Here is a 20,262-nt window from a genome sequence, read left to right on the forward strand (position 1 = left end):
ATGAGAAACAGCAGCAGCAGCAGCAGCAAGAACCACCCTCTGGCAAGCACATCCAGCTCCTGGGCTCCCTCCTTTCCTTCTGCTGAGAACACACAGACCCTCCTTTCCCCTCTATAGCGGACAGCTTAACCCAAAGCTGCAATGAGGCTGCCCTGGAAGATCCTCCTTCCCACCCACAAATAAGGTTCAATCATTTCCCTCAACACTCTGCCCCGGGCCGGCCTCGGATAGCGGGGGGACTTGGGCCCCAAGGGGCGGCAAGTTACTATGCTATTGAAAAAGTCCTTCCTAAAGGACACTGGGCAGAAGATGGGGAGTGGTGAGCTTCAAGCACAAGGAAGGTTTGGTACGTTCGCCCCAGCTGGAGCCCCCCTCGCCTCCCCCCAAAAACTTGCCACACTAACTCGGCCAAAAATGCTGTGCCGTTTTTTTTTCTTCTAATGGTATCTATGAAGCACTTACTATGTGCCAGGCACTGTACTTACTAGGCACTAAGATAGAGTGCCTACTAAGCACTCTAAGCGCTTAGTACAGTGCTCTGCACACAGTAAGTGCTCAATAAATACGATTGATTGATTGATAGAGACAAGCTAATCAGGTTGGCCACAACCCACGTACCACACGGGGCTCACAGTCTTCATGTCAGCTGTGTGACTCTGGGCAAGTCACTTCACTTCTCTGTGCCACAGTGACCTCATCTGTAAAATGGGGATTAAGACTGTGAGCCCCCCGTGGGACAACCTGATCACCTTGTAACCTCCCCAGCACTTAGAACAGTGCTTTGCACATAGTAAGCGCTTAATAAAAATACCATTATTATTATCCCCATTTTGTAGCTCAAGTAACTGAGGCATGCCAAGGGACTGGTCCAAGCTCCCACAGCAGCCAAGTGGCAGAGAAGGATTAGAACCCAGGTCCTTTGGACTCCCACACCCTGGCCGCTTCTCCCCTTCTCCCCCTCCTCCCCCTCTCCATCCCCCCGCCTTACCTCCTTCCCTTCCCCACAGCACCTGTATATATGTTTGTACGTATTTATTACTCCATTTATTTATTTTACTTGTATATATTTATTCTATTTATTTTATTCTGTTAATATGTTTTGTTAATACGTTTTGTTCTCTGTCTCTGTCTCCCCCTTCTAGACTGTGAGCCCAGTGTTGGGTAGGGACCGTCTCTATATGTTGCCAGCTTGTGCTTCCCAAGCGCTTAGTACAGTGCTCTGCACACAGTAAGCACTCAATAAATACGATTGAATGAATGAAATAGGTTAAAGTTCAGAGATTCCCCTTTGCTTGCGCCAACATCCTCAGCTGATCATTTTATCTCTCTTCCAAGGACAATAAATTATCTCTCTTCCAAGGACAATAAATTATCTCTCTTCCAAGGACAATAAATTATCTCTCTTCCAAGGACAATAAAGGTGACAACGAGGTGGGGCGTTTGAGGTTTCTTTTCCTTAGAAACGGAACAATTACCACGGAAACGAAAATGGAAATGATTGAAAGGTCTGAAAAGGGTGGAAGGCAGTTTAGACAGTAGAGCTACAGCTATCCCCCAGGACGATCAGCACCACCCTGAGAGAAGAGCTAAGAATTCAAGAATATATTACAATTCAGCCCTTAAGCAGTCAACTATGACAACAAAGCAGCACATCAAACTAGTTGCTCGGGTTGAAAGACGGCTTATCGGCTGGAGGATTGGTGAAAGTCGTGCCCCTCGGGTGAGTTTAGACATATTTCTAGAACATGCAGCCGACAAGCAGGCAGTTGGAATGCAAAACCATTCAATGCAAGTTGGGGATATTTTTGGTATTTTGAAGTCAGGGCTAATTTACATAGCATCAAGGTCTCCGGTAAAGCTGCCAGGGCTGTTGAGGGGGCAGCTGTGCTTTTCCTGGGACATTTTTTTGCTGGAGACATTTTGAGTTGTAGTAGTAATAGTATGTATTAAGTGTCTGCTGTATGCAGAGCACACTAAACGTTGGGGGAAAAAACACAAATGTGGGATATGGCTCCTGCCCCTCAAAGCAATCACAACCTAATTGGGAACAGTTGACTAAACATACACATATCAATCAATCGATCGTATTTATTGAGCACTTACTGTATGCAGAGCACTGAACTAAGCGCTTGGGAAGTACAAGTCGGCAGCACATAGAGACAGTCCCTACCCAACAGCAGGCTCACAGTCTAGAAGGGGGAGACAGAGAAAAAACCAAACATGCTAACAAAATAAAAAAATAGAATAGATATGTACAAGATAAATAGAGTAATAAATATGTACAAACATATATACATGCATACAGGTGCTGTGGGGAAGGGAAGGAGGAAAGATAGGGGAGATGGAGAGGGGGACGAGGGGGAGAGGAAGGAAACAATAAAACACTATAAACATAAGACGGACAAAAAACATGAGACAAAACCAAAAATCATCAGGGAGCTGTGGCTAGAGGAGCAAAATTTCAGGTTCCTCATGGCTCTGAATCCAAAGCACACCCGAAGCCACGGCGGGCCAGACTATTTTTCTTCCTGTACAGTATCACCTCTATAGTTCAGTGTCACTGGATTACAGCATCGACTACTGGTAATGATGCAAGAAGAAGAAAGAATCCAGCATGGTTTTCAAAGTCAAACTTATTTGGCAATGATTGATAATAATAATAGTGACGATGGTATTGTTAAGTGCTTACTATGTACAAAGCACTGTTCTAAGCGCTGGGTTGATACACTGCTAATGAAGAAAAAAAGGGAAAAGGTAGGCATCCACAATTCCTTTCTCACTCCTAGAAATCCTAAGTTCTAAATCTTCTTGAAAAGCAATGCTTTTATATTCTGTGTGCTATTTTAGGGAATAATATTCCAGTATGGAGAGACAGAGCATGTTAGTGACCTCAGCAGGTCAACTAATACATCATTCCCTTTTCAGGAAGAATTGCCTCCAAACCTTCAAATCTTGAATAAAAGAAATTCTACTCTCCCTTTGAAACATGTGCTGTGTCTAGACTTAAGACGGTTTCTCCTAACAGCCAACCCAAACTCTCTCTCCTGGAATTTAATATTCCTTGGAGGAAAGAGAGGAAACTGCTCCCTACCCACCCCAATACATACACCCACATTCTTCTATGTTCTGAACTCAATGCCTATTAACTTCCCTCCCTGCCTAGTTTCTCTTTTTCCATCTAGCAATTCCAATTCCTTTAGTCTTTTTACATGAAGCAAATGTTCAATATTCTTTTCTGGATTCTTATAGATGGCCAGATCTCAGACCTGTCCCTGCTGAGAGCTCACCTCCTCGAGGAGGCCTTCCCAGATTGAGCCCCTTCCTTCCTCTCCCCCTCGTCCCCCTCTCCATCCCATCTTACCTCCTTCCCTTCCCCACAGCACCTGTATATATGTATCTATGGTTGTACATATTTATTACTCTATTTATTTATTTTACTTGTACATTTCTATCCTATTTATTTTATTTGGTTGGTATGTTTGGTTTTGTTCTCTGTCTCCCCCTTTTAGACTGCGAGCCCACTGTCGGGTAGGGACTGTCTCTATGTGTTGCCAATTTGTACTTCCCAAGTGCTTAGTACAGTGCTCTGCACATAGTAAGCGCTCAATAAATTAGATTGATTGATTGACCAGTCTGAGATCCTTCCCTTGAAGTAAGGAGGATGGGGAAAGGAGGTAAAGAGAAGCAGCGTGGCCTTGTGGAAAGAGCACGGACGTGGGAGCTGGAGGAGGTGGGCTCTAATCCAGCTGCGCCACTTGTCTGCTTTGTGACCATGAGCAAGTCTGCGTCTCAGCTACCTCATCTGTAAAATGGGGATAAAGACGGAGAACCCTATCTGGCACAGGGACTGCGTCCAACCCGATTACCTTGTATCGACCCCAGCGCTTGCTACAGTGCCTGGGACCCAGTAAGCATTTTACGGATACCATAAAATAAAAAAGTCGCTCCTGCCTCCGCTCATCATCATCATCGATCGCATTTATTGAGCGCTTACTATGTGCACAGCACTGTACTAAGCGCTTGGGAAGTACAAATTGGCAACATATAGAGACAGTCCCTACCCAACAGTGGGCTCACAGTCTAAAAGGGGGAGACAGAGAACAAAACCAAACATACTAACAAAATAAAATAAATAGAATAGATATGTACAAGTAAAATAAATAAATAGGTGGCTCTGCACCTGCCACTCCAAAGTTGGCAACTGGGGAGGGGGAATTGGGGAGCAAGGCCCCCACTCTCCCTACCACCACATTTTACTACTGCTGTGGCCTACCTGAAGGGAAAGCACTCTTCACCGGCTTGGAGTCTCTAGGACAACCTCAATAGTGGGTATCTGCCCCCCACCCCGGGCTGGTTTATTTGGTCTGCACGGGACTCGGAGTTAGCAGTCCTGTTTAGTCTCCACGACTGGCCGGCTGGCAACTGGCTTCCCTCGGGTAATCAAAGCACAAAAAGCCTCTGGGGTCTGCACATAGTAAGCGCTCAATAAATACGATTGATGATGACGGGGAAGGAATGAGGCGTCTCTGGGATACAGTGAACACGGCGTACATTTGCAACAGTGTTTCTCCGCTCTCCTTCGGTAAGAACTGGGACTCTTTCCAGGCTCCACCAACCAAGGGACAGACCCACTGCCAAGTTGGGAATGATGATGAGCCAAAGAACTGGGGCACCTGGACAAAACCTTGTCCTCGCTCCTCTTGAACCTCTGCTTCAGCCTCTGAACCCCATTTACATGGTCCTCTGTATGCATAAATCCATGTACAAGCCTCATTACTGGAGTTATTTTACATTTTATCCTCCTGACCTTCATTTTCCCATTGACCTGATCAAGAAATTAACTAACATCCTTGAACGGTCCCCATATTTTCCTTATGGGTAAACACAGGCCGAGATCTGTATGATTTCCTCCTCTTCTGATGTGACAAAAATAGGGCATAATACCACCTTTTAAATTTCAAGCTTTACATTTTCAATCCTCCCAAATGGCTCTTCCCTTTCGGCCATCCTCCTATCAGCTAAATTGAGTAAGGTGGCTAAACAAAACCAAACACGGGCACCCAAAATTGTCGGTTTTTCCCCTCAGGTAACACGACAGCTAGAAAAAGATACAGAGCACTGCCCTGCGGCTCCAAGACAACGCTTCCATCTCTCGCACAGCTGCCCACCACTTAACATCTCCGAGCCTCAGTGACCTCATCTGTAAAATGAGGATTAAGACTGTGAACCCCACGTGGGACAACCTGATCACCTTGTATCCCCCCAGCACTTAGAACAGTGCTTTGCACATAGTAAGCGCTTAACAAATGCCATCATCATCATCACACCGGGCCCATTAAAAATGCAGCAGAGCATCTTTTCTGGTCCTCGCCGTTCAAGGTAAGCGCTGATCGGATCTAAGAGGGGATGGGTATGTCCTCCCTGAGGAACTTGTGTTATTTGAGCAGTACCGGTGATCCTGTACACTGAACAACCCAACATTCCCTTGCCCAGTCTATCGATCCATGGTATTTATTGAACACTTACTGGGTAGAGAGCTATACTGAGCACTTGGAGAGTACAATAAAGTAGGTAAACATGATCCATGCCCACAAAAAGCATACAGAATAGAGAGAGAGATAGACATTAAAATAAATTACAGAGAGGCATGTTAAATAAGTACTTTGGGGATAAGGGAGGGTTATCTGTACACAGATAACTCTGTGCTTACTCTGCACACAGTAAGCGCTCAATAAATACGATTGATTGATTGATTGATTGACTCCAAAACCCGGGCTCTTTTCCACTGAGCCACGCTGCTATATGTTGCCAATTTGTACTTCCCAAGCGCTTAGTACAGTGCCCTGCACACAGTAAGTGCTCAGTAAATATGATTGAATGAATGTCTGTTCAGATTTATTACTCTATTTTGCTTGTACAGATTTACAATTCTATTTCTTTTATTTTGTCACTATGTGTTGTTTTGTTGTCTGTCTCCCCCTTCTAGACTATGAGCCCGCTATTGGGTAGGGACCGTCTCTATACGTTGCCAACTTGGACTTCCCAAGCGCTTAGTACAGTGCTCTGCACGCAGTAAGCGCTCCATAAATACGACTGAATGAATGAATGAATGAATACCAAAGTGCTCAAGGGGCACAAGCAAGAAAAAAGGGAGGGCTTAGGCAGAAAAACCTTCTTGGGGGAGATATGGCTTTAGTGAGGTTTCGAAGTTGGGGAGGGTGGTGGTCTGCTGAACAGATCAGAGGGAGGACGGAGGCGAGAAAGGAAAGAAAGGTACGGTGAGTAGCTAGTGCGAGAAAAGCCAAGTGTGTGGACTACACTGGAGCAAGAGATCAGGGAAGTAAAGTCGGAGGGGGCCAGCTGATTGAGTCCTTTAAAGCTGTTGGTAAAAAGCTGCTGGACTGACCCAGAGACGGATGAGCGATCACTTGCTTTAAAAAGCAAAAAAAAGGACAAAATCTTAGTAGTTTAAAACGTAATATTATATTTAACAAGAACGTTCTATATCCCAGTTTCAGTCTACCACAGGTCACTTCTGATGCGCTGCTTAGTTATCGAAGGTGACTGCAGAGGGGGCTGAGCCATTGACAAATTCTGAGCTTGTCTTTCATAGTAATAATAATATAATAATAATGGCATTTGTTAAGCGCTTACTATGTGCAGAGCACTGTTCTGAGCGCTGGGGGTGGATACAAGGTGATCAAGTTGTCCCACATGGGGCTCACACTCTTAATCCCCATTTTACAGATGAGGTAACTGAGGCTCAGAGAAGTGAAGTGACTTGCCCAAGGTCACACAGCAGACATGTGGCGGAGCCGGGATTCGAACCCACGACCTCTGACTCCAAAGCCCGGGCTCTTCTCCACTGAGCCACGCTGCTCCTCGTGTATAGCTCGCCTTTCAGGATGGTTATGTTGGGCAGTAGTGAAAGTTCAAATAACGGGAGCTCCCTTCTCAGGCGTATGATTTCAAACTATTTTGCTTCATTACCGAAGGGGGTACACACTCACAAAGAGAGACGTAATGTAAAAAAAAGTCACGTTTCTTAAAAATACGAAAAATGGGTAAGGAATGTATGTATTAAACTTCAAAGCTCATTGCATGACTACAGGATAAAACCATTCTATTGGGGGGGAAAAGTGCCTTCAGCAGTGAATTCAAGTGGAAACTGAAATTAAAACAAGACCTACTCGGCAGCTCATTTCTGTTCTCAAGTGAATACATCTACCCCATTACAACTGTTGCCAATATGTTGCCAATTTGCACTTCCCAAGCGCTTAGTACAGTGCTCTGCACACAGGAAGCGCTCAATAAATATGATTGATGATGATTACAGCTGGAGAGAACGGGAAGAAATCTGGATCCCAAAACCAAACTGTAAAAGATGCGCTTAACCTATCAGAAACAGAACTGATTCACTCATTCAATCATATTTCTTGAGTGCTGATTTTGTGCAGAGCACTGTACTAAGCGCTTAGAAAGTACAATTTAGCAATAAAGAGAGACAATCCCCGCCCACAATGGGCTAACAGTCTCGGGGCCCGACTGCAAATTGAGACTATCATGGAGAAGCGGTTTGTATTCATTACAAGAAAGCTTTTCCATGAAAAAAATCTCTTTCCTTTAAAACGCACATCTGCTTTAGGGCATCCAAAACACTGGCCAATGCAGTTGTTTTTTTTTCTTTTTAAATACCTCAACTAATTCCTCCTACCTACAGCGTGAGCCCCGTGCAGACAGGGACTGTGTCCGACCTAATAACCTTGAATCTACCCCAATGCAGAAAACAATGCTTGGTACATTGTAAGCACTTGGATACTTGGGATCCAGATTTATTTATTTTATTTGTACATATCTATTCTATTTTATTTTGTTAGTATGTTTGGTTTTGTTCTCTGTCTCCCCCTTTTAGACTGTGAGCCCACTGTCGGGTAGGGACTGTCTCTGTTACCAATTTGTACTTCCCAAGCGCTTAGTACAGTGCTCTGCACATAGTAAGCGCTCAATAAATACGATTGATGATGATGATACATTTTTTTAAAAAAAACGAGGAATTTAAAGGATGCCTTGCAACAAAATGAAACAGACTTTTCTACAGAACCTCAGGAAGGTTTATAGCAGCCTTGAAAGGTCACATAGCCTAAATCTGTACGCCTCTGATTCTACTGCACATCTCCTTCCGCATCTTTACGCAGCATGATGCAGTGGATTGAGCACAGGCCTTGGAATCAGGTCATGGGTTCTAATCTCATTCATTCATTCATTCATTCAATCATATTTATTGAGCGCTTCCTGTGTGCACAGCATCTCGGCTCCACCACTTGTCTGCTGTGTGACCTTGGACAAATCACTTCTCCGGGCCTCAGTTACCTCATCCATAAAATGGGGACTGAGACTGTGAGCCCCATGTGGGACAGGGGCTGGGTGCAACCCGATTTGCGTGTATCCGCCCCAGTGCTTAGTACAGTGCCTGGCACATAGTAAGCGCTTAACAAACACCATTATTATTATTATTATTATTATTCCAGAGAGGCATGCACCCTGAAGGTTAAATTCCTTTCCAAGAGACTGGGCTTAGCACTGCTTCCAACCCTAACCATCTTGGACTGCTTTGATGGCAATGTGCACCTGTATATGTGTATATATGTTAGTACATATTTATTACTCTATTTTATTTGTACATATTCTATTTTATTTTGCTAATATGTTTTGTTTTGTTCTCTGTCTCCCCCTTCTAGCCTGTGAGCCCGCTGTTGGGTAGGGACCGTCTCTCTGTGTTGCCAACTTGTACTGCCCAAGCGCTCAGTACAGTGCTCTGCACACAGTAAGCACTCAATAAATACGATTGAATGAATGAATGAATGAATGTGCGGGCTTAGAATGGCTCTTTTGGGGCAGGAGCTTTGCAAGGAAAGAAGGATAAGAAGGGGAGAGAGAAAACTGTGCCAGGTGCTGCAAAACTCAAACACAACACACCGCAGGGACAGACAGCCTTAGCCTTTTTGTGCACAATAATAATAATGATTACGATGGCATTTATTAAGCGCTTACTATGTGCAAAGCGCTGTTCTAAGCGCCGGGGAGGTTACAAGGTAATCAGGTTGTCCCATGTGGGGCTCACAGTCTTAATCCCCATTTTGCAGATGAGGTAACTGAGGCACAGAGAAGTGAAGTGACTGGCCCAAAGTCACCCAGCTGACAAGTGGCGGAGCCGGGATTTGAACCCATGACCTCTGACTCCAAAGCCCGGGCTCTTTCCACTGAGCCACGCTGCTTCTCTCTCGGGCACAAAAAGTGGCCCGGGATATGGGGCCCGCATTGGCCTTTCCAGCAACTCATGCACCCACAGGATAATAATAATAATAATAATGATGGCATTTATTAAGCGCTTACTATGCGCAAAGCACTGTTCTAAGCACTGGGGAGGTTACAAGGTGAACAGGTTTTCCCACAGGGAGCTCACAGTCTTCACCCCCATTTTCCAGATGAAGCAACTGAGGCCCAGAGAAGTGAAGTGACTTGCCTGAAGTCACCCAGCAGACAAGTGGCGGAGGCGGGATTAGAACCCATGACCTCTGACTTCAAAGCCCGGGCTCTATCCACTGAGCCACGCTGCCCCATCTCCCCGGCCTGAGGTCCCCCATCCTCCCTGGCCCCGAGACCCCATATCCCCGGCTCCGTGTCCCCCATCTCCCCAGCCCCGAGCCTCCATCTCCCTGACCTGCCGTCCCCCATGATAATCATAATGGTATTTATTGAGCGCTTACTATGTGAAAAGCACCGATCTAAACGCCGGGGAGGTTACAAGGTGATCAGGTTGTTCCCACAGGGGGCTCGCAGTTTAAATCCCCATTTTACAGATGAGGTCACCGAGGCACAGAGAATAATGCTAATAATAATGATGGCATTTATTAGGCGCTTACTGTGTGCAACGCCCTGTTCTAAGCACCGGGGAGGTTACAAGGTGATCAGGTTATCTCACGGGGGGGCTCACAGTTTAAATCCCCATTTTCCAGATGAGACAACTGAGGCTCAGAGAAGTGAAGTGACTTGCCTAAAGTCACCCAGCAGACAAGTGGCGGAGCCGGTTTTAGAACCCATGACCTCTGACTCCAAAGCCCGGGCTCTTTCCACTGAGCCATGCTGCCCCATCTCCCCGGCCCGGGGTCCCCCCCATCTGTGTGGCTCAGTGGAAAGAGCCCGGGCTTTGGAGTCAGAGGTCATGGGTTCAAATCCTGGCTCCGCCAATTGTCAGCTGTGTGACTTTGCAGAGAAGCAGCATGGCTCAGTGGAAAACACACGGGCTTTGGAGTCAGAGGTCATGGGTTCAAATCCCGGCTCCGCCAATTCCCAGCTGTGTGACTTTGGTCAAGTCACTTCACTTCTCTGTTCCCTCATCTGTAAAATGGAGATTAAGACTGTGAGCCCCGCTGTGGGACAACCTGATCACCTTGTAAACCCCCCCAGCGCTTAAAACAGTGCTTTGCACATAGTAAGCGCTTAATAAATGCCATCATTATTATTATTCTCTGGGCCTCAGTTACCTCATCTGTAAAATGGGGATGAAGACTGGGAGCCCCCCGTGGGACAACCTGATCACCTTGTAACCTCCCCAGCGCTTAGAACAGTGCTTTGCACATAGTAAGCGCTTAATAAATGCCATCATTATTATTATCATTATTATTATCATCATCTCCCCAGCCCCGAGTCCCCATCTCCCCAGCTCCGTGTCTCCCGATTCCCTGTCCCGGGGTCCCCCATCCTCCCCGGCCCGGTGTCATTCATTCAATCGTATTTATTGAGCGCTTACTGTGTGCAGAGCACTGTACTAAGCGCTTGGGAAGTCCAAGTTGGCAACATATAGAGACGGTCCCTACCCAACAGCGGGCTCACAGGCTAGAAGGGGGAGACAGACGACAAAACATATTAACAAAATAAAATAAATAGACTAAATAGGTACAAATAAAATAAATAAAGAAATAGAGTGATAAATACGTACTAACATATATACAGGTGCTGTGGGGAGGGGAAGTTGGTAAGGTGGGGCGGAGGGGGAGAGGAAGGAAGGGGCTCAGTGTGGGAAGGCCTCCTGGAGGAGGTGAGCTCTCAGTAGGGCTTTGAAGGGAGGAAGAGATCCATCATTCATTCATTCATTCAGTCGTATTTATTGAGCGCTTACTGTGTGCAGAGAGAGCACTGTACTAAGCGCTGGGGAAGTCCAAGTTGGCAACATAGAGAGACGGTCCCTACCCAAAATAGGGCTCACGGGCTAGAAGGGGGAGACAGACAACAAAAACAAAACATACTAACAAAATAAAATAAGCAGAATTCATTCATTCAATCAGTCGTATTTATTGAGCGCTTCCTGTGTGCACAGCACTGTACTACGCGCTTGGGAAGTCCAAGTTGGCAACATCTCCTTCCTCTCCCCCATCTCCCCCGCCCAGGGCCCCCATCCTCCCTGGGCCCGAGGCCTCTGCGCGGCCTCCTCATTCATTCATTCATTCAGTCGTATTTATTGAGCGCTTACTGTGTGCAGAGCACTGGACTAAGCGCTTTTCAATCATTCATTCATTCATTCGTATTTATTGCGCGCTTCCTGTGTGCAGAGCACTGGACTAAGCGCTTGGGAAGTCCAAGTTGGCCGCATCTAGAGAGCCGGTCCCTACCCAACAGCGGGCTCACAGTCTAGAAGGGGGAGACAGAGAACAAAACAAAACATATAAAGCAAATAAAATAAATAGAATTCATTCATTCATTCATTCAATCAATCGTATTTATTGAGCTCTTACTGTGTGCAGAGCACTGGACTAAGCGCTTGGGAAGTCCAAGTTGGCTACACAGAGAGCCGGTCCCTACCCAACAGCGGGCTCACAGTCTAGAAGGGGGAGACAGAGAACAAAACAAAAGATAGTAACAAAATAAAATAAATAGAATTCACTCATTCATTCAATCGTATTTATTGAGCGCTTCCTGTGTGCAGAGCACTGGACAAGCGCTTGGGAAGTCCAAGTTGGCAACACAGAGGGACGGTCCCTACCCAACAGCGGGCTCACAGTCTAGAAGGGGGAGACAGACAACAAAACATATTAACAAAATAAAATAAATAGAATTCATTCATTCATTCAATCGTATTTATTAAGCGCTTCCTGTGTGCACAGCACTGTACTAAGCGCTTGGGAAGTCCAAGTTGGCAACATAGAGGGACGGTCCCTACCCAACAGCGGGCTCACAGTCTAGAAGGGGGAGACAGACGACAAAACAAAACATAGTAGCAAAATAAAATAAATAGAACTCATTCATTCATTCAATCATATTTATTGAGCGCTTCCTGTGTGCACAGCACCGTACTAAGCGCTTGGGAGGTCCAAGGTGGCTACACAGAGAGCCGGTCCCTACCCAACAGCGGGCTCACATTCTAGAAGGGGGAGACAGAGAACAAAACATATTAACAAAATAAGATCAGTAGAATTCATTCATTCATTCACGCGTATTGATTGAGCGCTTCCTGTGTGCAGAGCAAAGGCCCTGCTGAGAGCTCACCTCCTCCAGGAGGCCTTCCCAGACTGAGCCCCTTCTTTCCTCTCCCCCTCTTCCCCCTCTCCGTCCCTTCCCCACAGCACCTGTCTATATGTTTGTACAGATCTATTACTCCATTTATTGATTTATTTTACTTGTCCCTATCTATTCTACTTATTTTATTTTGTTAGTATGTCTGGTTTTGTTCTCTGTCTCCCCCTTCTAGACTGTGAGCCCACTGTTGGGTGGGGGCTGTCTCTAGATGTTGCCAACTTGGACTTCCCAAGCGCTTAGTACAGTGCTCTGCACAAAGTAAGCGCTCAATAAATACGATTGATGATGATGATGATGATTTTATTTTGTTAGTATGTTCGGTTTTGTTGTCTGTCTCCCCCTTGTAGACTGTGAGCCCGCTGTTGAGTAGGGACTGTCTCTCTATGTTGCCAACTTGGACTTCCCAAGCGTTTAGTCCAGTGCTCTGCACATAGTAAGCGCTCAATAAATACGATTGATGATGATGATTTTATTTTGTTAGTAGGTTTGGTTTTGTTGTCTGTCTCCCCCTTGTAGACTGTGAGCCCACTGCTGGGTGGGGACTCTCTCTTATATGTTGCCAACTTGTACTTCCCAAGCGCTTAGTACAGTGCTCTGCACATAGTAAGCGCTCAATAAATACGATTGATGATGATGATTTTATTTTGTTAGTATGTTTGGTTTTGTTCTCTGTCTCCCCCTTGGTGGGGACTCTCTCTTATATGTTGCCAATTTGTACTTCCCACGCGCTTAGTCCAGTGCTCTGCACATAGTAAGCGCTCAATAAATACGATTGATGATGATGATTTTATTTTGTTAGTATGTTTGGTTTTGTTGTCTGTCTCCCCCTTGTAGACTGTGAGCCCACTGCTGGGTGGGGACTCTCTCTTATATGTTGCCAATTTGTACTTCCCAAGCGCTTAGTCCAGTGCTCTGCACATAGTAAGCGCTCAATAAATACGATTGATGATGATGATTTTACTTTGTTAGTAGGTTTGGTTTTGTTCTCTGTCTCCCCCTTGTAGACTGTGAGCCCGCTGTTGGGTAGGGACTGTCTCTATATGTTGCCAACTTGGACTTCCCAAGCGCTTAGTCCAGTGCTCTGCACAAAGTAAGCGCTCAATAAATACGATTGATGATGATGATGATGATTTTATTTTGTTAGTATGTTCGGTTTTGTTGTCTGTCTCCCCCTTGTAGACTGTGAGCCCACTGTTGGGTGGGGGCTGTCTCTAGATGTTGCCAACTTGGACTTCCCAAGCGCTTAGTCCAGTGCTGTGCACATAGTAAGCGCTCAATAAATACGATTGATGATGATGATTTTATTTTGTTAGTAGGTTTGGTTTTGTTGTCTGTCTCCCCCTTGTAGACTGTGAGCCCACTGCTGGGTGGGGACTCTCTCTTATATGTTGCCAATTTGTACTTCCCAAGCGCTTAGTCCAGTGCTCTGCACATAGTAAGCGCTCAATAAATACGATTGATGATGATGATTTTACTTTGTTAGTAGGTTTGGTTTTGTTCTCTGTCTCCCCCTTGTAGACTGTGAGCCCACTGTTGGGTGGGGGCTGTCTCTAGATGTTGCCAACTTGGACTTCCCAAGCGCTTAGTACAGTGCTCTGCACAAAGTAAGCGCTCAATAAATACGATTGATGATGATGATGATGATTTTATTTTGTTAGTATGTTCGGTTTTGTTGTCTGTCTCCCCCTTGTAGACTGTGAGCCCACTGTTGGGTGGGGACTGTCTCTCTATGTTGCCAACTTGGACTTCCCAAGCGCTTAGTCCAGTGCTCTGCACATAGTAAGCGCTCAATAAATACGATTGATGATGATGATTTTACTTTGTTAGTAGGTTTGGTTTTGTTCTCTGTCTCCCCCTTGTAGACTGTGAGCCCACTGTTGGGTGGGGGCTGTCTCTAGATGTTGCCAACTTGGACTTCCCAAGCGCTTAGTACAGTGCTCTGCACAAAGTAAGCGCTCAATAAATACGATTGATGGTGATGATGATGATTTTATTTTGTTAGTATGTTCGGTTTTGTTGTCTGTCTCCCCCTTGTAGACTGTGAGCCCGCTGTTGAGTAGGGACTGTCTCTATATGTTGCCAACTTGGACTTCCCAAGCGCTTAGTACAGTGCTCTGCACACAGTAAGCGCTCAATAAATACGATTGATGATGATGATTTTACTTTGTTAGTAGGTTTGGTTTTGTTGTCTGTCTCCCCCTTGTAGACTGTGAGCCCACTGTTGGGTGGGGACTCTCTCTTATATGTTGCCAATTTGTACTTCCCAAGCGCTTAGTCCAGTGCTCTGCACATAGTAAGCGCTCAATAAATACGATTGATGATGATGATTTTATTTTGTTAGTAGGTTTGGTTTTGTTCTCTGTCTCCCTCTTGTAGACTGTGAGCCCGCTGTTGGGTAGGGACTGTCTCTATATGTTGCCAACTTGGACTTCCCAAGCGCTTAGTACAGTGCTCTGCACAAAGTAAGCGCTCAATAAATACGATTGATGATGATGATGATGATTTTATTTTGTTAGTATGTTCGGTTTTGTTGTCTGTCTCCCCCTTGTAGACTGTGAGCCCACTGTTGGGTGGGGGCTGTCTCTAGATGTTGCCAATTTGTGCTTCCCAAGCGCTTAGTCCAGTGCTCTGCACATAGTAAGCGCTCAATAAATACGATTGATGATGATGATGATGATTTTATTTTGTTAGTATGTTCGGTTTTGTTGTCTGTCTCCCCCTTGTAGACTGTGAGCCCACTGTTGGGTGGGGGCTGTCTCTAGATGTTGCCAACTTGGACTTCCCAAGCGCTTAGTCCAGTGCTCTGCACATAGTAAGCGCTCAATAAATACAATTGATGATGAGGACTAAGCGCTTGGGAAGTCCAAGTTGGCTACATAGAGAGCCGGTCCCTGCCCAACAGCGGGCTCACAGAAGGGGGAGATGGACGACAAAGCAAAACACAGTAGCAAAATAAAATCAACAGAATCAACGTGTAGTAATAAAGGAAATGACTGAGGTGCCCCTCACCGCGTTCTTCTTCTGCACCATCTTGTCCATCTTCTTGGCGATGCGGATGATGTCGTCCTCCACGCCGCTCATGGCTCCCGCTCGGCCCGCCACGGCCACGGCGGCGGCCGTCGGGACCAGCCGAAGGACGACGGAAAAGGCCGAGCCCAACAGCCGAACAGCCGAAGGGCCGAGCCCGGCCGAAGGCCCGCGCGCGCGCATGCGCCTCGGCAGGGAGGCCCGCGGTCCCGCCGGGCCGCAGCCCCGACCAATCGAACCGCGGGCGGCGCCCCCCAGGCCACACTAATCGGACGCCGAGCGCTTGGCCGGCCCCACCCGCGCAGGCGCAAAGCCCGGCCTCACCCGCGCAGGCGCAAAGCCCGCCCCCCCCCCCCCCACGGGGCCTCCCACGCCCGCGCTTTTCTTTCATTCATAATGATAATAATAATAATTATTATTTCATTCATTATAATGATAGCCATGATTGCTATAGTGTTCACTTTCATTCATAATAATAATGAGCCATAATGCTCATTATGTTTTTTCATTCATAATAATAATGAACGATATGAGAGATAATGATAATAATTATTTCATTCATTATAATGATAGTAATGATTGCTATATTGATTACTTTCATTCATAATAATAACGAGCGATAATGATACTAATTATTATTTCATTCATTATAATGATAGTCATGATTGCTGTAGTGTTCACTTTCATTCATAATAATAATGAGCCATAATGCTCATTATGTTTTTTCATTCATAATAATAATGAACGATATGAGAGATAATGATAATAATTATTTCATTCATTATAACGATAGTAATGATTGCTATATTGATTACTTTCATTCATAATAATAACGAGCGATAATGATACTAATTATTATTTCATTCATTATAATGATAGTCATGATTGCTATAGTGTTTACTTTCATTCATAATAATAATGAGCGATAATGATCGTTATGTTTTTTCATTCATAATAATAATGAACGATATGAGATAATGATAATAATTATTTCATTCATTATAATGATAGTAATGACTGCTATATTGATTACTTTCATTCATAATAATAACGAGCGATAATGATACTAATTATTATTTCATTCATTATAATGATAGTCATGATTGCTATAGTGTTTACTTTCATTCATAATAATAATGAGCGATAATGCTCGTTATGTTTTTTCATTCATAATAATAATGAACGATATGAGATAATGATAATAATTATTTCATTCATTATAATGATAGTAATGATTGCTATATTGTTTACTTTAATAATAATAATAATGAGCGATAACAATAATAATTATTTCATTCATTATAATGATAGTCATGATTGCCATAGTGTTTACTTTCATTCATAATAATAATGAGCGATAATGCTCATTATGTTTTTTCATTCATAATAATAATGAACGATATCATGAGCGATAATAATAATTATTATTTCATTCATTATAATGATAGTCATGATTGCTATATTGTTTACTTTCATTCATAATAATAATGAGCGATAATGATCATTATGTTTTCTTTCATTCATAATAATAATAATGAACGATAGTGATGATAATAATCATTATTTCATTCGTGATGAGTGATAATGATAATAATAATTATATTGTTTTCTTTCATAGTGAGTGATAATAATTATTTCATTATTGTTTCATTCATAATGAGTGATAGTGATGATTATATTTTCTTTCATTCATAATAATAATGAGCGATAATGATTATTATGTTTTCGTTCATTCATAATAATGATAATGAACGATAGTGATGATAATCATTATTTCATTCGTGATGAGTGATAATGATAATAATAATTATATTGTTTTCTTTCATAATGATGAGTGATAATAATTATTTCATTATTGTTTCATTCATGAGTGATAGTGATGGTTATATTTTCTTTCATTCATAATAATAATGAGCGATAATGATTATTATTATTTCATTCATAATGAGTGGTGATAGTAATAATTATATTTTTTTCTTTCATTCATGAGTGATAATGATAATAATTATTTCATTCATAATAGTGAGTGATAATGATAATTATTATTATAGTTTTCTTTCATTCATAATAATAATAATGAGCGATAATGGTAATTCCATTATTTCATTCACAATAATGTGTGATAATGATAATTATATTGTTTTCTTTCATTCATAATAATAATGAGTGATAATGATAATAATTATTATTTCATTATTATTTCATTCATGAGTGATAATGATAATATTGTTTTCTTTCATTCATAACAATGAGTGATGATAATTATTATTTCATTAATAGTGATAATGATAATTATATTGTTTGCTTTCATTCATGAGTGATAATGATAGTTATTTCATTATTGTTTCATTCATGAGTGATAATGATAATAATTATATTTTTTCTTTCATTCATAATGAGTGATAATGATAGTAATAATTATTATATTGTTTTCTTCCATTCATAATAATGATAATGATAATAATTATGATCATTATTGCTCATTATTATTACGAATGAAAGAAAACCGTGGGTGCGATAATTCTAATTATGATTATTATAATCATATTATTATATAATCATATATTGTAATTAATAATAATGTTGGTATTTGTAAGCACTTACTATGTGCAAAGCACTGTTCTAAGCGCTTGGAGGGGGATAGGGAAGCAGCATGGCTCAGTGGAAAGAGCACTGGCTTTGGAGTGAGAGGTCATGGGTTCAAATCCTGACTCCGACAAGGGTCAGCTGTGTGACTTTGGGCAAGTTACTTCACTTCTCTGGGCCTCAGTTCCCTCATCTGTAAAATGGGGATTAAGACTGTGAGCCCCACGAGGGACAACCTGATCACCTTGTAACCTCCCCAGCGCTTCAGTAAGCAGTGTGGCTCAGTGGAAAGAGCCCGGGCTTGGGAGTCAGAGGTCATGGGTTCAAATCCCAACTCAGCAGCTTGTCAGGTGTGTGACTTTGGGCAAGTCACTTCACTTCTCTGTGCCTCAGTTACCTCCATCTGTAAAATGGGGATTAAGACTGTGAGCCCCACATGACAACCTGATCCCTTTGTATCCTCCCCCTCCCCATCCCCCCTGCCTTACCTCCTTCCCTTCCCCACAGCACCTGTATATATGTTTGTACGTATTTATTACTCTATTTATTTTACTTGTACATATTCTATTTATTTTATTTTGTTACTATGTTTTGTTTTGTTCTGTCTCCCCCTTCTAGACTGTGAGCCCACTGTTGGGTAGGGACCATCTCTATATGTTGCCAACTTGGACTTCCCAAGCGCTTAGTACAGTGCTCTGCACACAGTGAGTGCTCAGTACGATTGAATGAATGAATGTATATATGTTTGTACATATTTCTCTACTTATTTTACTTGTACATATTTATTCTATTTATTTTATTTTGCTAATATGTTTTGTTTTGTTGTCTGTCTCCCCCTTCTAGACTGTGAGCCCGCTGTTGGGTAGGGACCGTCTCTATATGTTGCCAACTTGGACTTCCCAAGCACTTAGTACAGTGCTTAGCACACAGTGAGCGCTCAATAAATATGATTGAATGAATGTATGTTTGTACATATTTATTTATTTTACTTGTACATATTTATTCTATTTATTTTATTTTGTTAATATGTTTTGTCTTGTTGTCTGTCTCCCCCTTCTAGACTGTGAGCCCGCTGTTGGGTAGGGACCGTCTCTATATGTTGCCAACTTGGACTTCCCAAGCGCTTAGTACAGTGCTCTGCACACAGTAAGCACTCAATAAATATGATTGAATGAATGAATGAATGAATGAATGAATGAATGAATGAATGAATGAATCCCAAGCCCGGGCTCTTTCCACTAGGCCACATTGCTTCTCCAGGACGCCCCTTTCCCTCTACCCAGGCATGGAGGGTTGTCGGGGGGCGTGAATGGACGTTCGGCCCTTAGAGGCCAAGAATAGAGGCAGCTGCTTCCATTCTTCCGGCAGTAAAAAGAAACCCAAAATGCCAACCCCTGAGAGCTGGGGTGCCCTTTGACCTCATTCATTCAGTCATTCAATCGTATTTATTGAGCGCTTACTGTGTGCAGAGCACTGTACTAAGCGCTTGGAAAGTCCAAGTTGGCAACATAGAGAGACGGTCCCTACCCAACAGTGGGCTCACAGTCTAGAAGGGGGAGACAGAGAACAAAACAAAACATATTAACAAAATAAATAGAATAAATATGTACAAATAGAGTAATAAATACCTACAAACATATATACAGGTACCCCAGCGCCCGGCCAGGTGGACTGAAGGGGGACCTTTGACACACAGACACACACACCCACCCCGCCTCCTTGGATTTGGTATTGCTTACTAAACTGTCTCCAACCTCCTCACGGTCCATTTTCTCCCTGCTGTTTGCCTCAAATTGCCCCTCATTATCTTAGGGATCACAGTTAGACTGTGAGCCTGCTGTTGGGTAGGGACCATCTCTATATGTCGCCAACTTGGACTTCCCAAGCGCGTAGTACAATGCTCTGCACACAGTAAGCGCTCAATAAAGACAATTGATTGATTTAGAAATTCCCTGCATGCCATCCTTAATTTTTCCCAGGATAGAGGTCAATTAGAGCAAACGTAACCTATGGTTAGCCATCCCTTCCTCTTGCTTCCAGCCACCACATCCTTTATCCTCCGACCTTGTACTGGCT

The 20,262-nt window shown here is 43.5% G+C and overlaps 1 protein-coding gene across 2 annotated transcripts in view; it reads right to left on the minus strand.

Annotated features, from left to right (window-relative positions):
• The window catches only part of TCEA1 (transcription elongation factor A1), a 36,870-nt gene extending 21,098 nt beyond the window's left edge, over nucleotides 1–15,772 (minus strand). For both annotated transcript variants that reach the window (XM_038766707.1, XM_038766706.1), the window contains exon 1: nucleotides 15,583–15,772. In XM_038766707.1, the coding sequence (XP_038622635.1) occupies nucleotides 15,583–15,654 (72 nt within the window). In that variant the 5' untranslated portion in view covers nucleotides 15,655–15,772. The remainder of the gene's footprint in view (nucleotides 1–15,582) is intronic.
• Between the last annotated feature and the right edge of the window lie 4,490 nt (nucleotides 15,773–20,262).

This window comes from Tachyglossus aculeatus, chromosome 25 (assembly GCF_015852505.1).
Source record: "Tachyglossus aculeatus isolate mTacAcu1 chromosome 25, mTacAcu1.pri, whole genome shotgun sequence".
Classification (NCBI taxonomy): domain Eukaryota; kingdom Metazoa; phylum Chordata; class Mammalia; order Monotremata; family Tachyglossidae; genus Tachyglossus; species Tachyglossus aculeatus.